General features: G+C 32.3%; 1 protein-coding gene across 1 annotated transcript; it reads right to left on the reverse strand.

Annotated features, from left to right (window-relative positions):
• Positions 1–478: 478 nt before the first annotated feature.
• LOC149907186 (putative ATP-dependent RNA helicase DHX57) lies at positions 479–24,086 on the reverse strand. Its single transcript, XM_090103554.1, has 18 exons — positions 23,924–24,086; positions 23,700–23,856; positions 13,677–13,825; positions 12,511–13,459; positions 12,025–12,231; positions 10,807–11,086; positions 10,541–10,642; positions 10,083–10,264; positions 9,093–9,247; positions 8,572–8,754; positions 6,668–6,915; positions 5,407–5,654; positions 5,058–5,132; positions 4,689–4,895; positions 3,834–3,908; positions 2,717–2,963; positions 2,156–2,244; positions 479–766 (listed from the first exon to the last, which is right to left on the reverse strand). The coding sequence occupies exons 1-18, from the start codon at positions 23,989–23,991 to the stop codon at positions 623–625; spliced, it is 3,765 nt and encodes a 1,254-aa protein (XP_089959680.1). The 5' UTR covers positions 23,992–24,086; the 3' UTR covers positions 479–622.
• Between the last annotated feature and the right edge of the window lie 144 nt (positions 24,087–24,230).

Genomic DNA, 24,230 nt, shown 5'->3' on the forward strand with positions numbered 1-24,230 from the left:
CAAAAGCTAAGAAGTTGCAAGGAACTTTTAGTTAGTTTGAGATATACGTATAATTTATTTAGCAATATTGTCAAACTACAATTAATTTAAATACATAACACGTGATCAATATTTAACTAAAAGCATTCAAGTTATATTAAGACATAGTATAAACTAAAATATACATAAAAACTGTGTGTATAAAAAATACCTGATAAAAATATTTGCTATACAATTCATAATAAATCGGAATTTTACTACTTAATACGTTAACTAAATTAACAACTCAAATAAATCAACTAGTAGAACTATTTAATATGTTTATTCTCATTTCATTTACACAAAGAAACAGTTTGAAATTGATTTTTATATAAACAAAGCAATTTAAAATATATTTTTGCCAAATAAAACACAATTTGACAAATATATTGGCATAGAGATTAGTTCTTACAAATTTCATATTAAACACATATACATAAACATAATATATATAGGTAGTCATAATTTACTCCATAGAATACAATTTTATTAAGGCAGTATACATTTTAAAAGAATGGACAGATCAAATGCTCAAAAATCATTTCATATACATACAAGACACACCTTAGAAATACTAAAAGGCACAAGGTATATAAATTTCCTACTAATCCTTAGTAACAATTTGGACTATCGTTTTAATTATCCTATTACCCTTTTCATAATGCAGGAGATTTAATGAAGGATCGTTGATTTTCTCTTCCAAAAGATTGACCAGTTCAACCCTTATTGCTTTTAACATTTCTGCAACCTGTGAATAAAAACATATTTAGTAAATATTATGTGAAAATATTATTTTAATGGTTCATGTTTTCAATGCCACAAATAAAAATGGAATCCATTAATTATATTTATCTTTAAATCTAATTAAGTCAATTTACTGCAGTAAATATTATTTATCTCTATAATCTATTAAGGGCCGATTTTTCAATCCCGAGATAAACAGTCTAATATCTACCCCTCGAATAGATTTATTCAATTATTTATCTAACTCATAACGGCTCGCCTATTTTTCAATCGTGATTTATTTGATGAACAACTATCTGACCAAATATTTCCATATTGGCAGCTCTACTCTCGGAGTGGCGAAACAAACATATTAAATTAGTCAGGTTAGAGCAGGATAGAGTCAACTCTTGCAATTTGTCAACAACCGTCATTATGACTCACGTCTTGTATTGCTCTTGTCTTCTATGATTGTTGATTGTTGTTTTGATTCGAGTAAAGAGTTTGGTTAAATTTGTGTTTCAATTTATATATTTTACAATGGAAACGACATACTTAAAGGCAGCGTTCGGCAAATTTTCAATGGCATGGTCATCAGTACTATTAAAAACATCAATTTCAATATGATTTTAATTGATAATAATTATATAGAAAGAGGTTTAATTGTTAATAATTCTACGCTCTATGTTATGACATACGAAAATATCCCAAATTTGACGCATCAGTTGTCAACTCAAACGCCTAACCGTCGAATAGCGCGCTATCTGGCCGTTGGAGCGGCAAATAGATTTATTCCTCAAATAACGTAGTTATTCGATAGATACGTCCTATTCGTCTGTTGAAAAATTGAATATTTTGTTAACTGAAGAATAAAGTCTATCTAGCTGTTTATCTGGGCATTGAAAAATCGGCCCTAAATAGATATGTATTGAGAATAAATAACTTTGGCATAATGATTGTATGATTAATTCTTTTCTATACTAATATTATAAAGCTGAAGAGTTTGTTTGTTTGTGTGTTTGTTTGAACGCGGTAATCTCGGGAACTACTGGTCCGATTTGAAAAATTCTTTCGGTGTTAGATAGCCCATTTATCGAGGAAGGCTATAGGCTATATACCATTCACGCTTAGACCAACAGGGGTGGAGCATTGCGGGTAAAACCGCAGGGCACAGGTATTATTAAATAATTCTTCTACAATTTAAAGTATTACAGCACTTAATGTACAAAAAAAGACGGGTTGCACTCCGGGAGTGCCGAAAGAAGTGAAAACTTGATTATTAACGTTGAGCATGTTTGATATCCATCCGTCTTACGCTTTTTCGATCAGGCCACGTGTCCTGACGCGAGTTTAAGATTTTATACCCAACGCCGCTAAAGAAGTTTTCACTTCAAAAATCCTCCAAAATCATTACCTCATGATTTTCCACTTGAAACATGATCCAGCCATCTTCAAGCGACACTATGAATGTACCGTTGTGAAGTTCCACCACCAGACTGCAACCTGAAAACAAATAAATATTAAGCTATTGCATAGCTTCTATCGCGGGCCTTGAGCGCGGGGACCGAATCCAGAAATTCCGTAACGAAAAAACCTCACGCTCCCCACTCCGACGGGCGCGGAGGTGTGGCTTGAAGGCATAGCATGCAATAGCTTAACCGCGGCAGTCCCCGAGTGCCACACGTCTTTTTTTTTTGTTGAAATTTGAAAATTACACACGTAATACTGGTGTTTTTTACTCAGAAAAAATCATTTTGGGATTTTTTTTTTCCAAACAATATATTCCAATCTATTAGAACTGACAAATAAGCACATAGCGATGTATATTATTGTGTTTGACTTTATACGAGTACTATACATTTAGAATGACATTAACGGATTTTAAACGCGATTTATTCACATTGTATAGTTTCTAAATACACAGCGGTCAATATTTAACATTATAACACTTTTTTCCATCAGATTTAAATCTTACCAGAAAACAGCACCAACGGCACTTGAGGCACCATAGAACACTCTCGAATGAACACTTTGCTCGTTTTCACTTTCTCTTGATACACTAAGTATGGGCTGTTATAGTGTCCTACAGTAAAGTTGACCGAAGACGGGTGTAAAGACACGTATCCGTCAGATTTAGTTTTGAATTTTAGTTCATCTGCTGTAGCTTGCCTTGGTATGGCTCCACCGACTTGCATGTGAAATGATTTTTCGGGTGTTAATACCTGAAATTAGTTTATTTATAGATTACAAGTGGTCCGCCCCGGCTTCGCCCGTGGTACATATTTCGCAATAAAAGGTAGCCTATGTCCTTTCTCGGTTATCAAAATATCTCCATACCAAATTTCATGCAAATTGTCTCAGTAGTTTAGGCGTGATTGAGTAACAGACAGACAGACAGAGTTACTTTCGCATTTATAATATTAGTATGGATTTATGTGTCACAAAGAAATGATAACAATTTCACTTACATGAGCAAATCTATACTAATATTATAAAGCTGAAGAGTTTGTTTGTTTGAACGCGCTAATCTCGGGAACTACTGGTCCGATTTGAAAAATTATTTCGGTATTAGATAGCTCATTTATCGAGGAAGGCTAAAGGGTATATATCATCAGAGCTAGTATTATAATATGCATAAAATATTGATCAAGTGATTTACTTCATAATCATAATTGATGAAAAAACAGGGTTCAGTTTATTTTCAATACATTATGTTTTATTTTATATCTATAAATGTTTTCTAGTATTTCTTTTCTTTTCACTACAGGTTTTAATTTAAGTTTTTACCACTGCTGGGACTAATAATTGTCATAAATGCCTTTACCCAGTTATTGCTATAGTAAAAGTAATTTTTACGTTTACGTACGATTTGCAATCCTTTTAATATTATAAACTAGCTTACCGCCCGTGGCTTCGCCCGCTTTGTCTAAAACCTAATAAATTATATATTAAAACCTTCCTATTGAATCACTCTATCTATTAAAAAAAACCGCATCAAAATCCGTTGCGTAGTTTTAAAGATTTAAGCATACATAGGGACATAGGGACAGAGAAAGCGACTTTGTTTTATACTATATTGTGGTGATGCTTACCTTTACTACATTAGGATATAACGCAGCGCATAAAATAGTGGCGAGCAGTTTATCATTGTCTCCGTTCGAATTTAACTGCAACAAATAATTAATGTTCAGTTTGATGTTCAATAAATTCTTCAAATATTATAATTTGATTAAGGGCCGATTTTTTAATCAATAAAGTATTACGCGAACATTTTAAAATGTCACCTGTAGACTTTTTTTTTCCGTCCAATAAAGTATTACGCGAACATTTTAAAATGTCACCTGTAAACTTTCAAATATGGACAATTAGAATACATTTTTGAAATAGTAGTTTAATAAGTTATTCGATGAATAAGTTTTAACCAAGGATTGAAAAATCAGCCCTAAGTAACGAAATAAATATTTTTTAGTATTGTTTATATTATAAGAAATTGTTATGTATAAAATAAAAAGGATTTATAAAGATCTATCAAATTCCACGGGAGTTACCATGATTTCTTAGAGCAGTATTATTTCCAGTGTGGGAAAGCGAAGCATGAGATGACCTATATAGCGCTGTCACTTTTCCACGCTCGAAATAAGACTGCTATAAGACATAATGGTATATAGGTAACTGAAGAAAAATTGATACACATTAAAAACTATTTTATCCACAATTAGGAGCACAATAACTTTGCTTTGGACTCGTTTTTTTATATAGTTAATGTAATATACGTTTTTAAAGAATAGAAAAATTTCGATCTCGTGACGGGATTCGAACCCGCGTCCTTGCCATTCAGGGGCGCTGCCTTGACATTTCGGCTACCCGTTTCTAATACCTATTTGAAAATTTTAATTTATAAAGCATTTGAAGGCTAGCTAATTTAATTTATGACTAAAAAACACTACCTCATCTCCAGTAAGCCTTGCAACCGAGTCCTTCCACATTTTCTTCCTCAGAGCGGGCATATCTGGTACAAAACCGATCGAAGCCAATAAACCAAGCAACTGATGTTTTATATCAGCCAACATTAATAGTGTTTTGTGCGAAAGAAAGTGTTCATTTGCGAATACTAACGCCGCGTGAGTACTTGACTTCATGGCTAGCTGCCATTTCTGAAAATAATTCAATTTATTATTTAGTAATAAACCAACAATTTAAATAAAAAAGAGCTTGTGTGCAGAGCACACGTGTCAGAAGTGAAACTTCTTTGGCAATTCAAAGATACCAAAATCGTTTCACTTCAAAATAAATGAAGAGAAAGAGTGTTGACTTACTTTGTATGCTCTCAATGTAGTTAGTTGGTCACTGTTAGAACATGCAAATTCACGTCGCTTAGCATCTGCTTCCGTCTGAAAATAACATATTATAAATCAGTTTTAATTTAGGTAGTGTAAAAACTGTATAAAAATGGTAATGTTGATGTACGCAAAACTAATATTTGGATGAATCGTATTCAGATTTTTAAATGAATTTGCTACAAAAATTGTTCATTTTTTCGCAATTTTTTTATACTGGCGACTATTTCTGGCAGTATTTATACATTTAGATCATCCGTAATGTTTGAATATATTATTTTTACCGAAACATCTAAGTTGATATTATATTCACATAAAATTGACCCACCTTTTTACCAAACGGCGCGACGAACGGGCTCTTATGACTCAAGAACGCGGCCATAGTCAATGCAGAGTCCACACAACAGAAAATGGCGCCAAACAACATTAATTTTCCAATCCTAACATCCACCGGAAGTGACGCCAAATGCTTTCCAAGCGCAGTCAGGTTGAAACCCTTGTCTAACGCGCCGACATCTTGGAGACGAGATAGAGCGCCATCTATGTTCGATGTCTCTGGCGGCTCTATGGTTTTCGCTGGAAATTACAGGGCGTTTTGTGAGTGAATATAGTTTTGATGGATTATAAATGGTAAGGTTTGGATAAATATGTCAATCGAATTATTTTTTTCATTTCAGTTTTAAAATTAACACGATTATGTATGTTGTTATGTTATATTAATGTTTATAATAAAATTTTATAAAGACACGATGTTATAGAAATGAATTATTGATTCGACCATCTATCAAATAAAGTAGCAAAATATTATGCTTCTCAATATAAACGTTGAATATATGAATGTAAGAGTGCGTGCGCACGTGTGCGTATACGTATATATATATGCGTCTGTGGCTTGTTGTCGCGTGTTTATGTGTAAATATGTATACGTATGATGTGTGTATATATGTACAGTGGCGTATATATATAGACATAAAGACACTGCCTACCCTACCATTTACGAAACTCTAAGAAATATTTAATATCCATAAATAAAATTCACAGCGTCATTATATTTTATCAATTTTTTAATACACAAAGGTAAAGTTAATTTCATAATATAGAACACTACTTATCATACTTTGAACCTATGGTTGTAATATTTTTTTCATTATTTTGGGGAATACTATATAAGTATATAGGTATCTCCAATCAAATATGAGTACAGCAATATGAAATAAATATTGCTGTATTAGTTATTATGACTTAATATCATTACTTACAATATTTTTCTGCCTACTCTGTCGAAAAACTCTGTGCACGCCCCTGTATATGTGTGTGTGTGTGTATCTATATGTAATATTAGCTTCCGCCCACGACTTTGTACGTGCATCCCCGTTTTTCCCCGTTCCCGCAAGAATTTCGGGAAATCCTTTCTTAGCGGATGCCTACGTCCTAACATTTACCTGCATGCCAAATTTCAGCCCGATACGTCCTTGGTGGTCCGTGGTTTGGGCTGTGCGTTGATAGATCACTATATCAGTCACCTTTGAGTTTTATATTATAGATGAGTGTGTGTGTGTGTATCTATATGTAATAGTGTCCCCACTCACCGAGCACCTCGTGCACGCGCATCCCTTGGAACAGCGGCAGGATCTTCAGCTTGAGCAGCAGCTGCTCGAGCGGCACGCGGTGCATCTCGGGCACGGGCTGCGCGGCGAGGTGTACGGCGCGGTGCGACGTGTACAGGTGTACGCACACGCCGGCCCGTACACGACCCGCTCGGCCGCGGCGCTGCGACGCGTTCGCACGGGACACCCACACCAGTTCGAGGGACTCCATGTTGCGGTTCGATTCGAATCTGGTAGGAAAAATTATAAATATGTAGTAAATTTATTTTGGTCACATATTCATATATCCATACTTAATATTATAAATGCGAAAGTAACTCTGTCTGTCTGTCTGTTACTCAATCACGCCTAAACTACTGAACCATTTTGCATGAAATTTGGTATGGAGATATTTTGATACCCGAGAAAGGACATAGGCTACCTTTTATTGCGAAATATGTACCACGGGCGAAGCCGGGGCGGACCTCTAGTATTATATAAGTATGTAGTGTTTTATAATATTATTTTTTATTTTTATAGTGCGAGTAAGGTGCCAGTATTCCTAGCAAATAATCCAGCACAACTTAATAATATTGTTACTTTAGTAATTAATGATATCATGCTTGTTTCATTCAACGTACTTGCGCGTGCTAAGGACCTATCACTAGCCAAACTGCCCGGTGAAATACCGACAGTGGCCCGGATCTGATGCTTACTAATGTTTGTATTAACACAACCATGTCGTCATGCGTTTTTATTGATTGAATTGAAAAACATGACAGCGATGTAAATACAGTAGCACCTCTATAAGTCGAATATCAAGGGAGACGCCAAAAAATTCGAGTTATAGAGTTTTCAACTTATGGAGGATTTCGACTTAGGCGGATTTTGATTCGACATAAAGAGTTTGAGGTTTATTCTTATAAATTTCAATTTGCAGAGGTGACAAACATGTTTTTATTTATTACAAATCAACATTTTTTCAAATCATTTTAAAATAAAAAATATGGCATTAAAAAAAGTATTTATTATATTATTTATTTATTTATTTATTTAAGGTCAGCCAACAGTTATTTACATCAATACAAACATACAGAAAAAAAGATTACAAAATAACTTACATAAATGTAATAACTACTTAAAGGCTAACACCACATGCGAAATAAAACGGTTACATGTTATGACAATACAAGGATTAATTGGAAAAAAAAAATTAAAAAAGAAAACAGTGATAGTATCTTACATCTAAATTATTTTTTTACGTTGAGATATCTATGAGAAAACAAAAAAAAATTAAATATTTAACTTATAAATCTAAATTGACTAAACAAACTATTATGTATTTGCTTTAGATAATTTGGTTGTTCTCTAGCATTGTCTTATCTATAAAGAGCAGAAAATTCTTCTGCAGACTTCTTCAGAGAAACTGGTTTGCTCTATAAAATTTCGTAAGGTATTCAATGCGGTTCTTGCCTCTTTGATGGAAACCTATGGAGCGCATGTACTATTCACGTCTTTTATGTCATCTTAATCATTAGTATCGGTTTTCTGAGCTACTGAATCGATAATTTCGTCATTAGAAACTTAATGCAAACACGTGTTTACGTGAGCCATAAATTTATTATCGTATACTCCTAAAATGTTTTCTAAGAAACAATAGTATACTTGTACTGTCGGCAAGTTGTTAAAGTAACGGAGGTTTTCGGGTTTGACGGGAAGGGAACAAGACATTTTTTCGAGATTTGGAGGTTTTTGACTTATCGAGGTTCGACTTAACGAGGTGCTACTGTATATATTTTTTACAATACAATTAACAAAATCATTATAAAAAAAGTATTTTTGTGTGTATTATAGGGACATAATATGTAACATTATATTTTTTTTTATCTTTATACAGTTATGGTTACCTTTTCTCTTTCATCCGGCCACAATCAATAACGAACACACAGTCATCTATAGTGACCGATGTCTCAGCGATGTTAGTCGATAGCACAACCTTACGAACGCCCTGTCCCGGGTTCTTGAACACTAGGGACTGTTCTTCGCTCGATAATGTCGAGTGAAGCGGTATTATTTTATATTTTCCTGACCTGAAAATTTCATAGTAAGTAGTAGTTTTTTAATTTATGTTTGATAGTGCAAAACATTACGATTATAAATTTATAATGCAAAACATTTTGGACACAAATATAACAAATATATGATGTAAAATTATAATTTTAAGTCATGGTAAAAACTAAAATATAAGGAAATTTTTGTCCAAATAAAAAATAAAAATGTTAGACAATGACTTTTGGATTCCTATAATGCAAAAAATTGCATTTTTTCGACACATTATTTTACACTGACTAAAAAATTTATTTTAATTCAAATTGAAACCGTTTTTTTAAGACGTAATATCAATGCAAATTACCTGAAAAACACTCACTTTGGACTAAAAGTGTGACTCTCAAGGAGTTGATCGTATAGCGACATAATTTCACCGATACCGGGCAGGAAAACCAAGATGGCGCCCTCTCGCGGCCAACTGTGGTCTCCAGCGACTATGTATGTTAGTACATGCTCTATAAGTTCCAGGTTTATCTGTAAATATATATATTTTAAAAAAAATTTTTTGATTGACCATGTATTGTGTAACAAAAACGAAAAAGCGTCTTAAAAATTAAAGTTTGTTAAAATTGAAGGTAATTTTTGCATTTCTTGACTTGATTTCTTTGTTTGTACTACAAACAAAAATTATGTCATAAAACATTTAACTAAATTATAATTAACACGATTCAAAAATCCAATAGATAGAAAAATATGGGCTGCAATACTATATGCTTTAAGCTATATAATATAAAACACAACAATATTATTGGGAACAAAACTATTTGTGTTTTTTTTTTTGCGTAAACCCGATCTATTGTCGAGCCAATAGGCAACATTTGACGTCTATCAATTTTATCTTCGAAGAGAGGTCACCTGCTTAAAAACATCGATTAAAGTGAATTAATCGATACGGATTTGAAACATTTGTCAATCGAATTTATTAATTTATGATGATTTTTATTCACAAGTAATCAATGCATTCGATTCTAGATGTCAGATTTCGATTTTTAGAGTAACGTCTCTGGTATTTAAAAAGAAAAAAGGTTTATTGACACAAAATTGTAGTGACATCAGTTCTTCAATTCAGAAATTGTATATTATGTTTAGAATGGTTTTATCAGTAAAATGAAATCTTAAAATTACTTGTATCGGTCATTATTATTATAAATATGTAGTCGTAATTGAAAAAAGTTAAGCAAATGTGCAGTTCTAACAAAACGAAATATCATGTTATTCTATGTCGTCGTTACTAGGTTACGTTCTTGAATTTTGTTGAACTGTCAAATGTTGCCTATTAAAATGGCTCTACTATAGTTTATCGAATTACCTTTTCCACGTCCATCAAATACATATTCTTGCACGTGACTTTACTGCTATTTGGGTATCTTGCTAACATTTGTGATATTGTAAGGTTTTCATCTCGTATCGAGTCTTTGGGCGGCTCAGCGGCTTCTGAACGTACGTCTGACGTTTCTATTTCCGTTTCAAAGTCGATTTTTTTGTCTTTATCTGTGAAATAAATGTATTGTAATATGGTGTGTTAGAAACAATATATTTATGTAATAGTGGATTAAATTTCCTTTTTTGTATTGTAAATCTTTTTACTGTTGTCTCTTTTAGATAAAACATAAAATTAATTTTGTAGTGCAGCTTATAGCTATTCAGACTATATCACAGATTATTAAATTTTATTTGAGAAATTACTATGTTATTTAAATTGCTATTTTCCGATCCATATCATACAAGTAAGATAATAATTTATTTTGTTAGAACAATATGAAGTACCTTTCTTAATCTTTCTTGCATACGGTCCATTTTCTTCCAATACGTAATTAGTTCGGTCCATTATATCCTCTAAATATATTTGCTCTACCGGGAATGTTCGACCTGAAAAAAAGACCAAGTTTTAAAAGAATACCCAATTAAGAATATTTTTAGACATATTTTTAAAGTATTTTAAGTCGTCTTATCTACATAAAATAAAACTAGTCACAATTATTTAAACAATTAAATATGAAACACACAATTTAAAAATACTTTGATATTTTCACCTGGAATCTCCAAAACTGGAACCTTTTCAAAGTAAGCGGAGAACAAATCGGCGTTCAGCGTTGCACTCATCAATATGACCCTCAGGTCTTTCCTCACTTTGATAAGGTCCCTCAATATTAGCAACAGGAAGTCGCTTTCTTCTGACCTCTCGTGAACTTCGTCCACTATTATGTGAGTGACTGAAGTTAGCTGCGGGTCGTATTCTAACCGACGTAATAGTATACCCGTGGTGCAGAACGATAGACGTGTTTTGGACGACATTTTGTTTTCTAGTCTTATCTAGAACAAGTATAGAATTTTTAAGATATGTCAGAAAAAAAATGAGAATAACAAATACAGTTCGATTAAACTTAATGGCGGTTCGGAAGTTAGCTGCGAATGTACGATCCCGCAGGTATCCGATAATATCTAAAAAAAAATTTCTGCGCATCAGATTGTTCGATGTTTTGAGCCGCCATTAAGATTGAATCGTACTGTAACATGCAAATAATAAATATACATAATTACAAATAAAAAAAATATATATTTTTGGTACACTCATACATTTTGTCAAACCATAACAAATATTAGTTATAAAAGAAATTCATGTGTAATAATTTAAAAAAAGCATACAATTTTCACTCCCAATAAATCAGCTTGCGATTATTTTTAATAACCTATGAAAATTGATCCATTATATTTGGAAAAATTTTATACCTACATGTCAATCAATAATACTTTATTATTTTTTCACACACTCCTAAATAAAAGATGCCAAATCAAGTCTAATAGACTTAGAGCGTATACGCACTATGCGGGTAGCCGCATTGCGGGTAGCCGTCCGGCTGACCGCAAGCACAATTATGTACGTAATATTCATTTCTATGCGCACTGCGATGCGGCTACCGCAGACCGCACAGTGCGCATAGAAATGAATATTCCGTACATAATTGTGCTTGCGGTCAGCCGGACGGCTACCCGCATAGTGCGTATACGCTCTAACAGCCACATAAAGGCTTTTTGTGAATTTATTTTAGAGGCAAGCTGTTACTCCTAAACACAGGTTGCCCTAGCCTAGCTAGGGAAACATTGGCTTGTATAAATTGTTTTAGTAGCCTTTTTATATTTACATTCTTTACATGAATATTAATTGTATATTGTAAGAAATAAATTGTAATTGTATGTATGTTTAATAATAAATAAATTTGAAATTTGAATTTTGAAATAAACTTACATACCTGATAACCAACAACCTGTCCAGTTTTCTCCACCCTTTCCTCTGCAACCCTATCGGCTACACCAATAGCCGATATCCGTCTCGGCTGAGTGCAAACAATCTCCACATGTTTGGGATCCTGCTTGAAGTTCTCTAACCAATCGTCGAGTATGTACTGTGGTACTTGCGTGCTTTTGCCGCAACCTGTCTCACCGCTTATTACTATTACCTGGAATGAGGATTTTTTTTTTGTGGTATTAATTATCTAAATCGGAGAATGCAATTAGGCAGTTAAATTATTTCAAAAATTGTGGTGTCAATACAAAATATTTTTGTTTTGAAGAATCATGTTCATTGCAATTCCAACCCCATTATTTTGTAGTAGTTATTACTCTAATGAAATCAGGAAAATCTGCTGCACAGCGAATTATACTGTAAAATAGTTTTCTATCACTGTTACATACTAAAAGTTAAAAACATTATTGAAATAAACAATGAAAAACATTACCTGAGATTTTTTTAAAGCATCCATAATTTCATGTTTCTTCTGCCAAGCAGGCAAGTTCCGTCTCACAGACATCATTTTATTATACCTATTGTTTTCAGTTTTTTCCCAATATCTCCTAGCTATTTCTTTATTCTCTTTTAACATACTCTCCATATTTATACTTGGTCTATTTTGTTTATTTTTATTTACATTATAATGCGTTGGTTTTATACTATCGTCTATACTTTCTGTTTGTGGTAACAATGTATCCGTTGCACTCGGAAATTCTTTCGTACTAAATTGTACATGATTTAATATTTCCTCTTCATTATTTAATAATTCAACTAAAGAATATATACACGGTATACCATCTTGAGCTAACGTCTTTGCTTCATCATATAGCTTTGACGTTATTAAGAGGCATGTCCTTTCAGGAATCAATTTACTTCTTGTTTCAAGTTTGAAAAATAGTAACGGAGGTTGGTATGGGTATACACTGTCTTTTGGAAATCTGATTTCTAATTCGTAACAAATTCTTTCAACCGTGGGTACAATGGATAATGTTTCTTCTTTTGTTTCATGTAGGAATTTACATTTATTACCAAACCTGCATGGTCCAGCTAAAAACAATTTGCACACCTCTTTCTTTTTAGTTTTAAAATTAGTGTTTTCCTTTTTCTTAGGTATACTCACAGTAGTCTTTTCGTACACCTTTGATAAGTAATCTAAGTGTAATTTAAAACTCCAGACATTGCTATCTTTTACTCTAAAAATATTGTCATAAATAGAATCGAGGACTGCTTTTTCGTCATTTCTCATTTCAAGTAATTCAGCTGGGGTCGGCACATTATCTGGTTTTTCTTCAAAGCTGGCATCAAAGTATTTGCTAAATAATATTTCTAATGCTGTATCCGTGTTTTCTTTAGCCATATGCAAAGCTTCCGAACAATGTGCTTTGTGGAAATTGTATCTGGAAATATGATATGCACATAATAAATATTGTTTTATTATTAATATTAAAAAATTGCAGAATAATACCAATACAAATAATTGAAAGTATGAATTAAAGTGATAATTTAGTTATACTGAATATATGGATAATCAAAATCTTATAAGTAATGAACTATAACTTATATTTTTATTTTATATTATGAAATAACTTATTTTTAATTTAATTTTATACAAACCTTTCTAGTTTAGCCAATGCAAACTCTCTAAGCCTTACTTCTGGTGCTTTAACTTCATCCTTCACAGTTAATGAGTAATCAAAACCACCCTGGACCACCAAGTTGCCTCTTTCCATCCAATATTTATTGCCAAGGTTGGAACCTTTATCCTGAAATAGTTTAAGGTGATTGCAACGATCTGTTCCCAGCCAATATCCCGCTAGATGGCGCTGAATTCTACATTTCTAGTTTATTTGAGTTTTTGCGTAATTGGAATAGTCATCAAACCTAGGAATAGTCATGGCGGTTACTGAATATTATATTTTATTGAAATATGTTATATCATTGCCTTAAAATCCACCCAATTCGGTAAAATTATGCGTTTTAACATCTGTCATTGCATACAGGGTCGTTTACACACACAGACGTATACAAAAATGATAAAGATTTAACTCTAGATGGCGTGAATGTAAAGCGCGTCACACTATAATATTTTATATAATATTTTATCTAATCTAGTAATATTTTATATTACAGTATCTTAAGGTATCCGGTATCAGCGTTCTGACCATCATTTTTCTTTTTTCGCTGTAGAACCGCCATCCTGTTACAAATGACCCACAAAGGAGAATGACCACGGGTGGTATCGGTAAAATTTTAGTTGTGCCACGTATTCGTTATATTGTTAATTCCTATTTGTATTTATAATGATCATATGTATCAATATTAAGTCTTAATTAACCCTTCAATTCCCAGTGTCACCTGTAGGTGACAGTAGTTTAATATTTTTTTTCTACCACATGAAAATTTATTTTTTAATTCTACCACGTTTGTAGCTAAGCTTATTAGTTGAACTATTCATGTTTTTTTTTTGGCAAAGCTAACCTTACGATATTTAGCAAATTTGTTTAGTTGTTTCGCGCGTACTTGAAGTAGTCAGAGTTTGTGTGATTCCTTGAAGTATAAAGTGATATTACAATGTCCCGGCAGTAAGTATTGCTTTTTTTCTTATTATATATAATAAATGAATGTATAAGCTATAATATAAATATATTTTATGCTAAAAATAACTAATAGCATCTTCACTACAGCACTGAAAATATGCCGTGTCACCTGGAGGTGACACTGGGCATTATAATAACTTTATTGTTCCGAATTCATTGTAAGTAATAACAAGACTGTTGTTTATATTTTGTCTTATTACTATGTCGTGATATTGTTTTAGAGCTTATTTACGTATTACAGGTTGACGTTAGATGAGATTGCCGAGGAGTTGCACGCCGGAGAAGACCCAGGCGGTATTATTTTATTTCCTCCTGATGATGGTGTGGTGACTGACGAAGATAGTGGAGACGAAAATGACACTAGTATTTTTCATTTTTTAGTCGCATGTTTTGGTCACAAGTATAATGTCAAAATAGAACTTCCGTCTCTGGAGAAAATTGTGTACATGACGAGGAAGAACAAGTCGAAATACCGAAGAAAAAAGATATTAGAAAGCTTCTGATGAAATTATTACCGCCAAGTGGCATGACAACAGCATCGTTACCATCGTATCCAACCAACACGGATTGGATCCTATCATAAAAGTAGATCGCATTGGATTGTCGATAAAAAACGGGTTTTGGCATAGAAGCAGCTTGCCAAAATGCATGGCTGATCAAAGGGCTGATGGAAACTAACTGGACCTACTACGATTTCCAGCGGAATGTGGCAACCGTAATTCTCCCTGGGGTGTTTCAGCACAAATGAGAGTGCCCACAAAAGTGAGGAGTGCTGGAACTGTGGACGACCACTTGGCATTCGATTGCTCACAGTGAAGATGCAGGTACTATCATCACCAACGCACTAGAAAAATGTGCGCCAAGTGCAATATCGGTTTACTTCTAAAGTGTTGGTACATGTTCCATATAAAATAAGTTATGTATTTTTTTCTTCTTGTTCATAAATAAATATTATTATAATAAAAATCGATATTTTATTCCTACCAAAATAAGAAAACCTCGTTAGTCCTTTAGAGTCCTAAGTTAAAACAATGCCCAGTGTCACCTGTAGGTGACACCCCCATAAATAAAATGGGGGGTTGAATTAATTTTTTTGTTCTTTGTTTTTGTCTTCGCCAGATGTATGTAAACTATTTCAATAAAAGAGAAATGCAAAATTGCTATTAATTTAGACATGGGAATTGAAGAGTTAAACCGGATAAATTGAAATAATAGTAAAAGTAAAAGTTTTTCTTTTGAAACATGTATGACTACGTATGGAATCGGTAAAATACTAGTTGTGTCACGTGTTCGTGATATTGTTAATTCCTATTTGTATTTATAATGATCATATTTATCACTATTAAGTTGTAATTATACCGAATAAATAGAAATAAAAGTAAAAGTTTTGTTTTGACACATACCTATATCTATCTCTCTTGCAAACGTCATATGTCATAGTTTCTATTTGAAATGTCAAATGAATGTGTTCGACGCATTGTTCGATGTTATTTTGAAATAATGTTTAAATTACGATTTACTTTTCACATTTGTCTTGTAAATTAAAATATTACCTATGTAATAAATGTAAAACTTAACGTTCATCGTTAGTTTAAACTCGATTAAGTAGTTTTTTGAAGTGTTGAATAAAACTATTGTTTTATTTTTATTGTCGCGAACTGCGGCTTATTTACATAAAAACTTTAATCATATCTAAAAGTACTAACATCAAGCTTTAAATTGAGCTATATTTCATCTTGACACAATAAGTTTGATTGCGATACCAAGTGCCATAGTCACTTGGGCAATCTCCTGTGGTTTTCATTTTTCTGTATGGGTAGACAAAACTTCAAAACGCCACCTGCTACGGTTTATATTATTATGAACGATTAGCTTTCCGCCCGCATTTTCAAAAAAAAACCCGTATAGTTCCCGTTCCCGTGGGGTTTCCGGGATAAAACCTATTCAATGTGTCCAAGTTACGTTCTATATGTGTGCTAAATTTCATTGTAATCGGTTCAGTAGTATTTGCGTGAAACACACACATACACATCCTCACAAACTTTCGCATTAGTAGGAAGTAGGATTGTTATAAAAATAAAAGTTATATTTGTTGGCGTAAACTATTTTATTGTAATTTTGGGAAATAAATAATGTCAAAATTGATTACCTACAATAAAACGCAGTTTTATTTTATTACCTACATTACACTATTGTTTTTTTTTTATAAAAACATGTATTTGAAGTAGCAAATATGATATTATGCTGATCCAAGCATTTTCACTCAAAACTAATATCACTAATGATTTGTAAAAGTAAATTATTTCAAAATACATTTCATAACCAACAAGTAAGAATAATTATTCATACAACAACAAATCAAAAACACTATTTACTATGGAAAAAAAACCAGGAAGGTGAAAAACATATTTACGATTTCGATGCACTCGACTTTTAGTAAAATAATAGGTAAAAATATTATTATGGTTTTGATCACAGACATATCTGTGGTTTTGATTTTAGCTACTAGTATCAGAAAGCTGCGTGTTCAATGCACGTCGGGGTCCCACAACTGTGGAGGAAGGAGGTAGAATACCTCCATCGAATAAGTGAAGTTTCTCGACATACTCGATTTGCCGGCCGGCCTCAATGAAGATTGTCCGAAAGTTGTATATGTCCTCTGTAACGAAAAAATTTCGCTAGCGCGATTCAGAGTGAGGTGTCGTACAATATACCTAATGAAGTTTTTCATCTTTTTATTTTACTGCAAATACAAAATAAAAATTAAACAATGGTAATGTAAATTCTAAACAAACTACTACCAAAATACAATTAGAACAAAAATCATTTGACTTGTTTATTTCACCCAGAGGCCAGAGGCGGCTCGTGACAAAATTGTATAGGTGTTCACTTGAAATAAAACAACGAAAATACAATAGCGATCGGGATGATTTATTACAAAAAAATGAGCACCACATTTTATAAATGTCTATAACACTAAAAATTACAAAGTACAGGCTATTTCAAAACGAATTCAATGACTAGGTATCAATAATTAGTAAATCACCGAATTTGCATTCGCGAGCGTAGGTATCCATAGTGTTTGTCACTGACGGTCACTGACCTCTATAACTTATAGTTATAGAGGTCAGTGGTGTTTGTTGTGTAAACATGTATGTATTTGAGTAGTTAGTAGCATATTATATTCTGAATTTCTGATCCATGCCTATTCACTCAAAACTAATAACACTAATGATTTGTAACAGTAAATTATTTCAATAGGTAGGTATTTGAACATTTCCCAACAAGACGTAAGAATAATTATTCGTAGGTATACAAGATACAATAACAAATCTAATACACTATTTATTATTTTATTATTTACTAGCGGTCCGCCACGGCTTCGCCCGTGGTACATGTTTACGTTTTCTCTCCATAAGAAGTAATAGCTAGAGAGCTAGCGCAAAGCTACCTGTATGTATTTGACCAGACCTGGATTTTTGTGTGTTGATTCCCCTATACCTACTATACATGAGATGAGGAGTCACTAAGCCCAGAGTGGTGGACGGGGCGCGCGCTTAGGTAAGACAGGTGGAAATTTTTGGCGAACTTTGAAACCATTTGACCACGTCTGCCATTTTGATATTTGAAAATAGATTATTATTACTATCGGAAAATAACAATGGCAGACCATTATCACGCGGATAACATTCTGGCAGACACTTATGAAAGTGCTGAAAAAAATACAATTTTGAAAGTATTTGACCAGATCTGCCATTCATATATTTTATTTATTAGGGTCTTAAAAACTTATTTTCGAAACGGCAGACATTTTCATTGCGTACAGACTTCAGCAGACAACAAAACTTTACAGACTTCAGCAGTCAACAAGACTTAGCTTCTACATGGTCAGATGTATATATATGTATTACGTTCCCTGACCTTACATCAATGATTTACTTTATTAATGTTTTTATGGTCATTTACATTTAATTTTGAAAACTATGGAATAAAATTTATAAATTTGATGATACAAAACTAAATATACATTTGTAAAGAATCTCAAATATAAAGTTGTGTTGCAAATAACAAATCATCATTTAAATATTTAGTTTATTTCTTTATTTAAGAAACAATTAACAATTACAAAACAACATAAAAAAACACGCATGCATTTATTGAAATGTTCATTCATCATCACTATCGTATGGCGTTGTGTGACTCGTCTTCATAATCCATTGAATCGGATTCTGTAAAAGTAAAACGTAAATTATATAATAAAAGAAATGAGTCATTATAAACTTACCTAGTAAGGCAATGCCTTTGATGTCGCACGATGCCGCCGCGCCGCCAGTGTAGGTACTTCTGCTGCTACATGAAAATATGCTAGGGTTGCAACAAATGGGAAATAAAACAATTGTGATTATTACTATTATGATGTAATCATTTATTCATATTATGTACATTCAAAACAATTGCTATTATTAAATCTGATGTAATTATTTTTTCATAAATATATAATTATTATTAATTACATAATATATTGCACTGTGAAATATTTACGTATCACTTTATTTTTGATGTTCTTAATTGTCTTTTATAAAATTTAAGTGACGCATTCGCATTGGGATCAACAATCCGATAAGAAAAGAATGGAGACAACATATACATAGCTTTGATTTCAATTCTACAGATACAAAATATACAATCTATCTAAAATGATACAACGGATGTTTCCTGCGTTTTCTCGTCAAAATACCGAAACAACGTAATTATTGTATAGTAGTTGGGCGTGAAAGTAAAAAAACAAATGAAAAGTGTTTTCCATATGATTATTTATTAAATTTACGCGATTAAGAATAATTTCAACGATACAATTTAGTAACCGAGAATTCAGAGGATTAAAGAAAATACCTGCCTGATCATTTTATCAAACTCTAAAAGAATTATGGTTATTTCGCATCACTCGGTTTATTAGTTTGGTAATAATTATTAAAGGTAGTTACAACCCTAGCCATTGAGTCGAACGGTAGGCAACACAATATCGACTTTGTGCGGGTACATATTATGGTACATTTCTTCTTGCTGTGAAGCGTAATTATTATTATTAAGATTTTTTAGGCTATTTTGAATCAGCTGTTCTAATTTAATTCTAGAAATTTATTAAAACGTGATTTTTTTAAAAGTATATTATGAGTTTATAAATACCTCAACCAATAGTTATTGTGTCCTATCCTCATTTCTTTATATCTTGGTAGTTAACTAAAGTGTTAAATTTACATAACCTCAACAACAACATTTACACTGCCACTGCACTAAAACTAAACTAACTAGCTCTCTAGCTATAAGAACCATCCTCGTACTTCAAGGGATATAATAAAAAAAGAATTATCGAAATCGGTTCAGCCGTTCTCGAGTTATGCGCTTACCAACACATTTTGCGATTCATTTATATATATATACTAGCGGTCCGCCCCGGCTTCGCCCGTGGTACATAAAATTTACGTTTTCTCTACATAAAAACCATCCTCGTACTTCAAGGAATATAATAAAAAAAGAATGATCGAAATCGGTTCAGCCGTTCTCGAGTTATGCGCTTACCAACACATTTTGCGATTCATTTTTATATATAAGATAAGATTATGTGAAAATAACCAGGAAGGTGAAAAACATATTTACGAAAACATAGTAACATAATATGGCTGTCGCTTCAATAATTATATTTCAATTTTATCTTTTTATACCTAGTAGAACTGGCCGACGAATAAAAAAAATCGTATTAGAATAAATACAATAAATTACGGAACAAAAAAAGGATTGTAACTGAATTAGGTATGTTTGTTTCTGGGCGCACCGTTTTCGACGACGCGACGCGCGACGTAAGCGTATAGGTATAGGTACCTACTTTGCTAAAACAAACTAATAAAATTGTGTGTCTGTCTGAAAATTCGGAAAAGCATATTTTGCAAGTTTGTAATTACTTTGATAGTTTACCGATTTGTAATAATTGTAATTGTAATTGTATAATATATAATTTGCAATGTGGTGAAATTTCATAAAAATCACGGGCCAATTTTTTGTTTTGAATCCCACCGAAAATATAATTGCGTTATTAGAATAATTAATTACTATACCTACCCACGATCAATTATTACAATATAGTCTCAAATGCATACTAGAGAAATATTGCAATTTGATTCAATTAAAATGCATAGCATACAAAAATAAATTCACAACACAAGAAATTCCGCGCGCAAATCATAGCGCGTGTCAATGAAATCAAGAATGTTTTATATCAAGCCGACGCGGACGACGACGCGACGCCGAACAAAAGTACCTACGACGGACGACCACGCTTCGAGTTGCCAAACAACATGAGTAATAAATTGTTTACAAAAAAAACAAGTTTTCCATTTTTCTGTATGAGTAGACAGAACTTCAAAACGCCACCTGCTACGGTTTATATTATGAACGATTGTTATAAAAATAAAAGTTATATTTGTTGGTGTAAACTATTTTATTGATCAATAATTTTGGAATTTAAAATTGTCAACATTGATTACAATAAAACGCAGTTTTATTTTATTACACTATTGTTTTTTTTATCAAAACATGTATTTGAAGTACCATATAATATTATGCTGATCCAAGCATTTTCACTCAAAACTTATATCACTAATGATTTGTAAAAGTAAATTATTTCAATATACATTTCATAACCAACATGTAAGAATAATTATTATTATTCCTACCTACAACAACAAACCTAAAACACTATTTACTATGGGAAAATAACCAGGAAGGTGAAAAACATATTATTATTTACGATTTCGACGCACTCGACTTTTAGTAAAATATAGTAGGTAAACATAATATTATGGTTTTGATTTTTGCTACTAGTATGTATAAGAAAACTGCGTGTTCAAACTACTTGTTTGTCTGTCTGAAAATTCGGAAGTACTTTGGTAGTTTACCGATTTATAATAATATTGTATATATCGTTGTTTAAAAAATATTCAAACACAATAAAATATGATATACTGATTTATCACTGGTTTCAGTGATGAACTGATGAGTCAATTATAGCCACTATACTTTCGTCATACGTGTGTATGATTGATGTGATTTGCAACGTGGTGATATTTCAGAAAAATCACGGGTCAAATTGTCCCACCGAAAATATACTTAACTGCGTTATAAGAATAACTATACCTACGATAAATTATACATAATACAATATAGTCTCAAATGCATACTAGTGAAATATTTTATTTGAATCAATAAAATAAAAAAAAAAAAATAATAATAATAATACAAAAATAAATTCACAACACAAGAAAATCCGCGCGCAAATCATAGCGCGTGACAATGAAATCAAGAACTTTCGAGCCGACGCGGACGACGAAGGAGCCTAACAAAAGTACCTACAATCATAGGCGGCTCGTGACAAAATTGTATGGCCGTGTTCACTTGAAATAAAACAACGAAAATAGGTACCTACAATAGCGTTAGCAGTACAAAAAAAATGAGCACCACATTATAAATGTCTATATAGACACTAAAAATTATAGAGTATTTCAAAACGAATTCAATTATTATTTAGCAATAATTAGAAAATCCCCGAATTTGCATTCGTGATCGTATTCATAGTGTTTGTCTACACTAATATTATAAAGAGGAAAACTTTGTTTGTTTGTTTGATTGTAATGAATAGGCTCATAAACTACTGGACATTTTACCAATGTTTGCAAGTTTGTGATTACTTTGATAGTTTACCGATTTATAATAATTGTATACTTATATCATTGTTTAAAAATATTCAAACACAATATGATATAGGTACTGATTTATCACTGGTTTCAGTGATGAACTGATGAGTCAATGTTAGCCACAATACTAATCACTTTCGTCATACATGTGTATGAACTATGATTGATGTGATTTGCAATGTGGTGAAATTTCATAAAAATCACGGGCCAATTTTTTGTTTTGAATCCCACCGAAAATACATATATTACTAATTGCGTTATTAGAATAATTAATTACTATACCCACGATCAATTATTACAATTTACAATATAGTCTCAAATGCATACTAGAGAAACATTGCAATTTGAATCAATTAAAATGCATAGCATACAAAAATAAATTCACAACACAAGAAATTCCGCGCGCAAATCATAGCGCGTGTCAATGAAATCAAGAATGTAATTTTATATCAAGCCGACGAGCGACGACGCCGAACTAAAGTACCTACAGTACCATTTACCTTCAGTGTACAATACAGTTTACAGACCTACGACGGACGAACAATAATGAGTAATAAATAAAAAAAAAACATAGTTTCTAAGGTCATTAGTTTTATTTTATTTTATTGTTATTTTCTTTGAACGATTGGAAATGAAATTACTCAATTTTTACACAGAACTTTGATTTATTAGAATTATGCTCATTATGCATAAGATAACGAACGCGAATGCACGACATCTAGCGCGTCAATGTCTAAACATCGCCTTTCGTTTAGACATTGACGCGCTAGATCTGTAATAAGTATATAGTCTATGCGCTAGATGTCGTGCTTTATGTCGTGTTTCGCTTGGCAAAAGTCACGCACACTACTGTAGAAGTGTCAAATTTTTCCGGTATTTTACTGTTGTTTTTCTAAGTAAATATTGTAAATTATTGATTAAAAAGGTCGAACGCGCACACATTTCATTATAGAGAAGTGATAAAATGATTAGTTTTAAAGAAATAGTGTCTGTGTTAAGTGTTTAGAGGTAATCAAAAATGTATGGAGGGACGGTCGGAACATCAACCTTAATACATATTGTTAAATGGTTAAGTTTAATAAAAAATCCTAAAATATCAATATATGCAGTAAATAATAAAAATAAATGAATTTTTGAATGTAATATAAATGTAAATTTCCTGTATCTTTAAATGTGTACTTGTTGCGCAAAGATGAAAACATCCAAATATCATTCATTACAGTTATATATTATGACAAAATTCAGTTCATAGTTCACAAGTTTTCTGTGTGTATAATAAGAAAACTGCATACCTTGTAATTGCTAGCACTTCCTAACTTAAAATCAGATCCATGGATAAACCTCAATGTATCTAACACTTGTTTTTGTGAATCAGAACTGAGGCGAATCATCTGCATTTCCACTTTGAGAGTTGGGTGAGGATCATCTTCCGTCTTTTCCTTTCGTTTTCTATAACAGTACAAAACATTAAGAAACAATATTGTGTAGTATTATTGTGTTAACAAAATATTCTTACCGTATTCGCGGATCCGCTGGTTCTCGAAGAAAAAAATCTTCAGCTAATTGTTTACTTAACTGATCCATTATAACTAAAAAATATTTGAATTGTAATAAATATTAAATTACAAGTAATTTTAGAAAATTAGATTTTAGCAAGGATTTTAGGTTATTTATTTAACACCAAATTTAACACTATTAAATGTGAAACTGTCAGCTGTCGCCTGTCAGTTTGAACTTCGTTGACACATGACGTCATTTAAGACTCAAGAGACGACATCTTACACAGCTCTGTCTACGGACGACATCGAAATATGCTCAGAGGA

The sequence above is a fragment of the Colias eurytheme genome, chromosome 7 (assembly GCF_061535395.1).
Source record: "Colias eurytheme isolate Ceu_HAF_F1 chromosome 7, ilColEury1 Martin Lab GWU primary, whole genome shotgun sequence".
Lineage (NCBI taxonomy): Eukaryota > Metazoa > Arthropoda > Insecta > Lepidoptera > Pieridae > Colias > Colias eurytheme.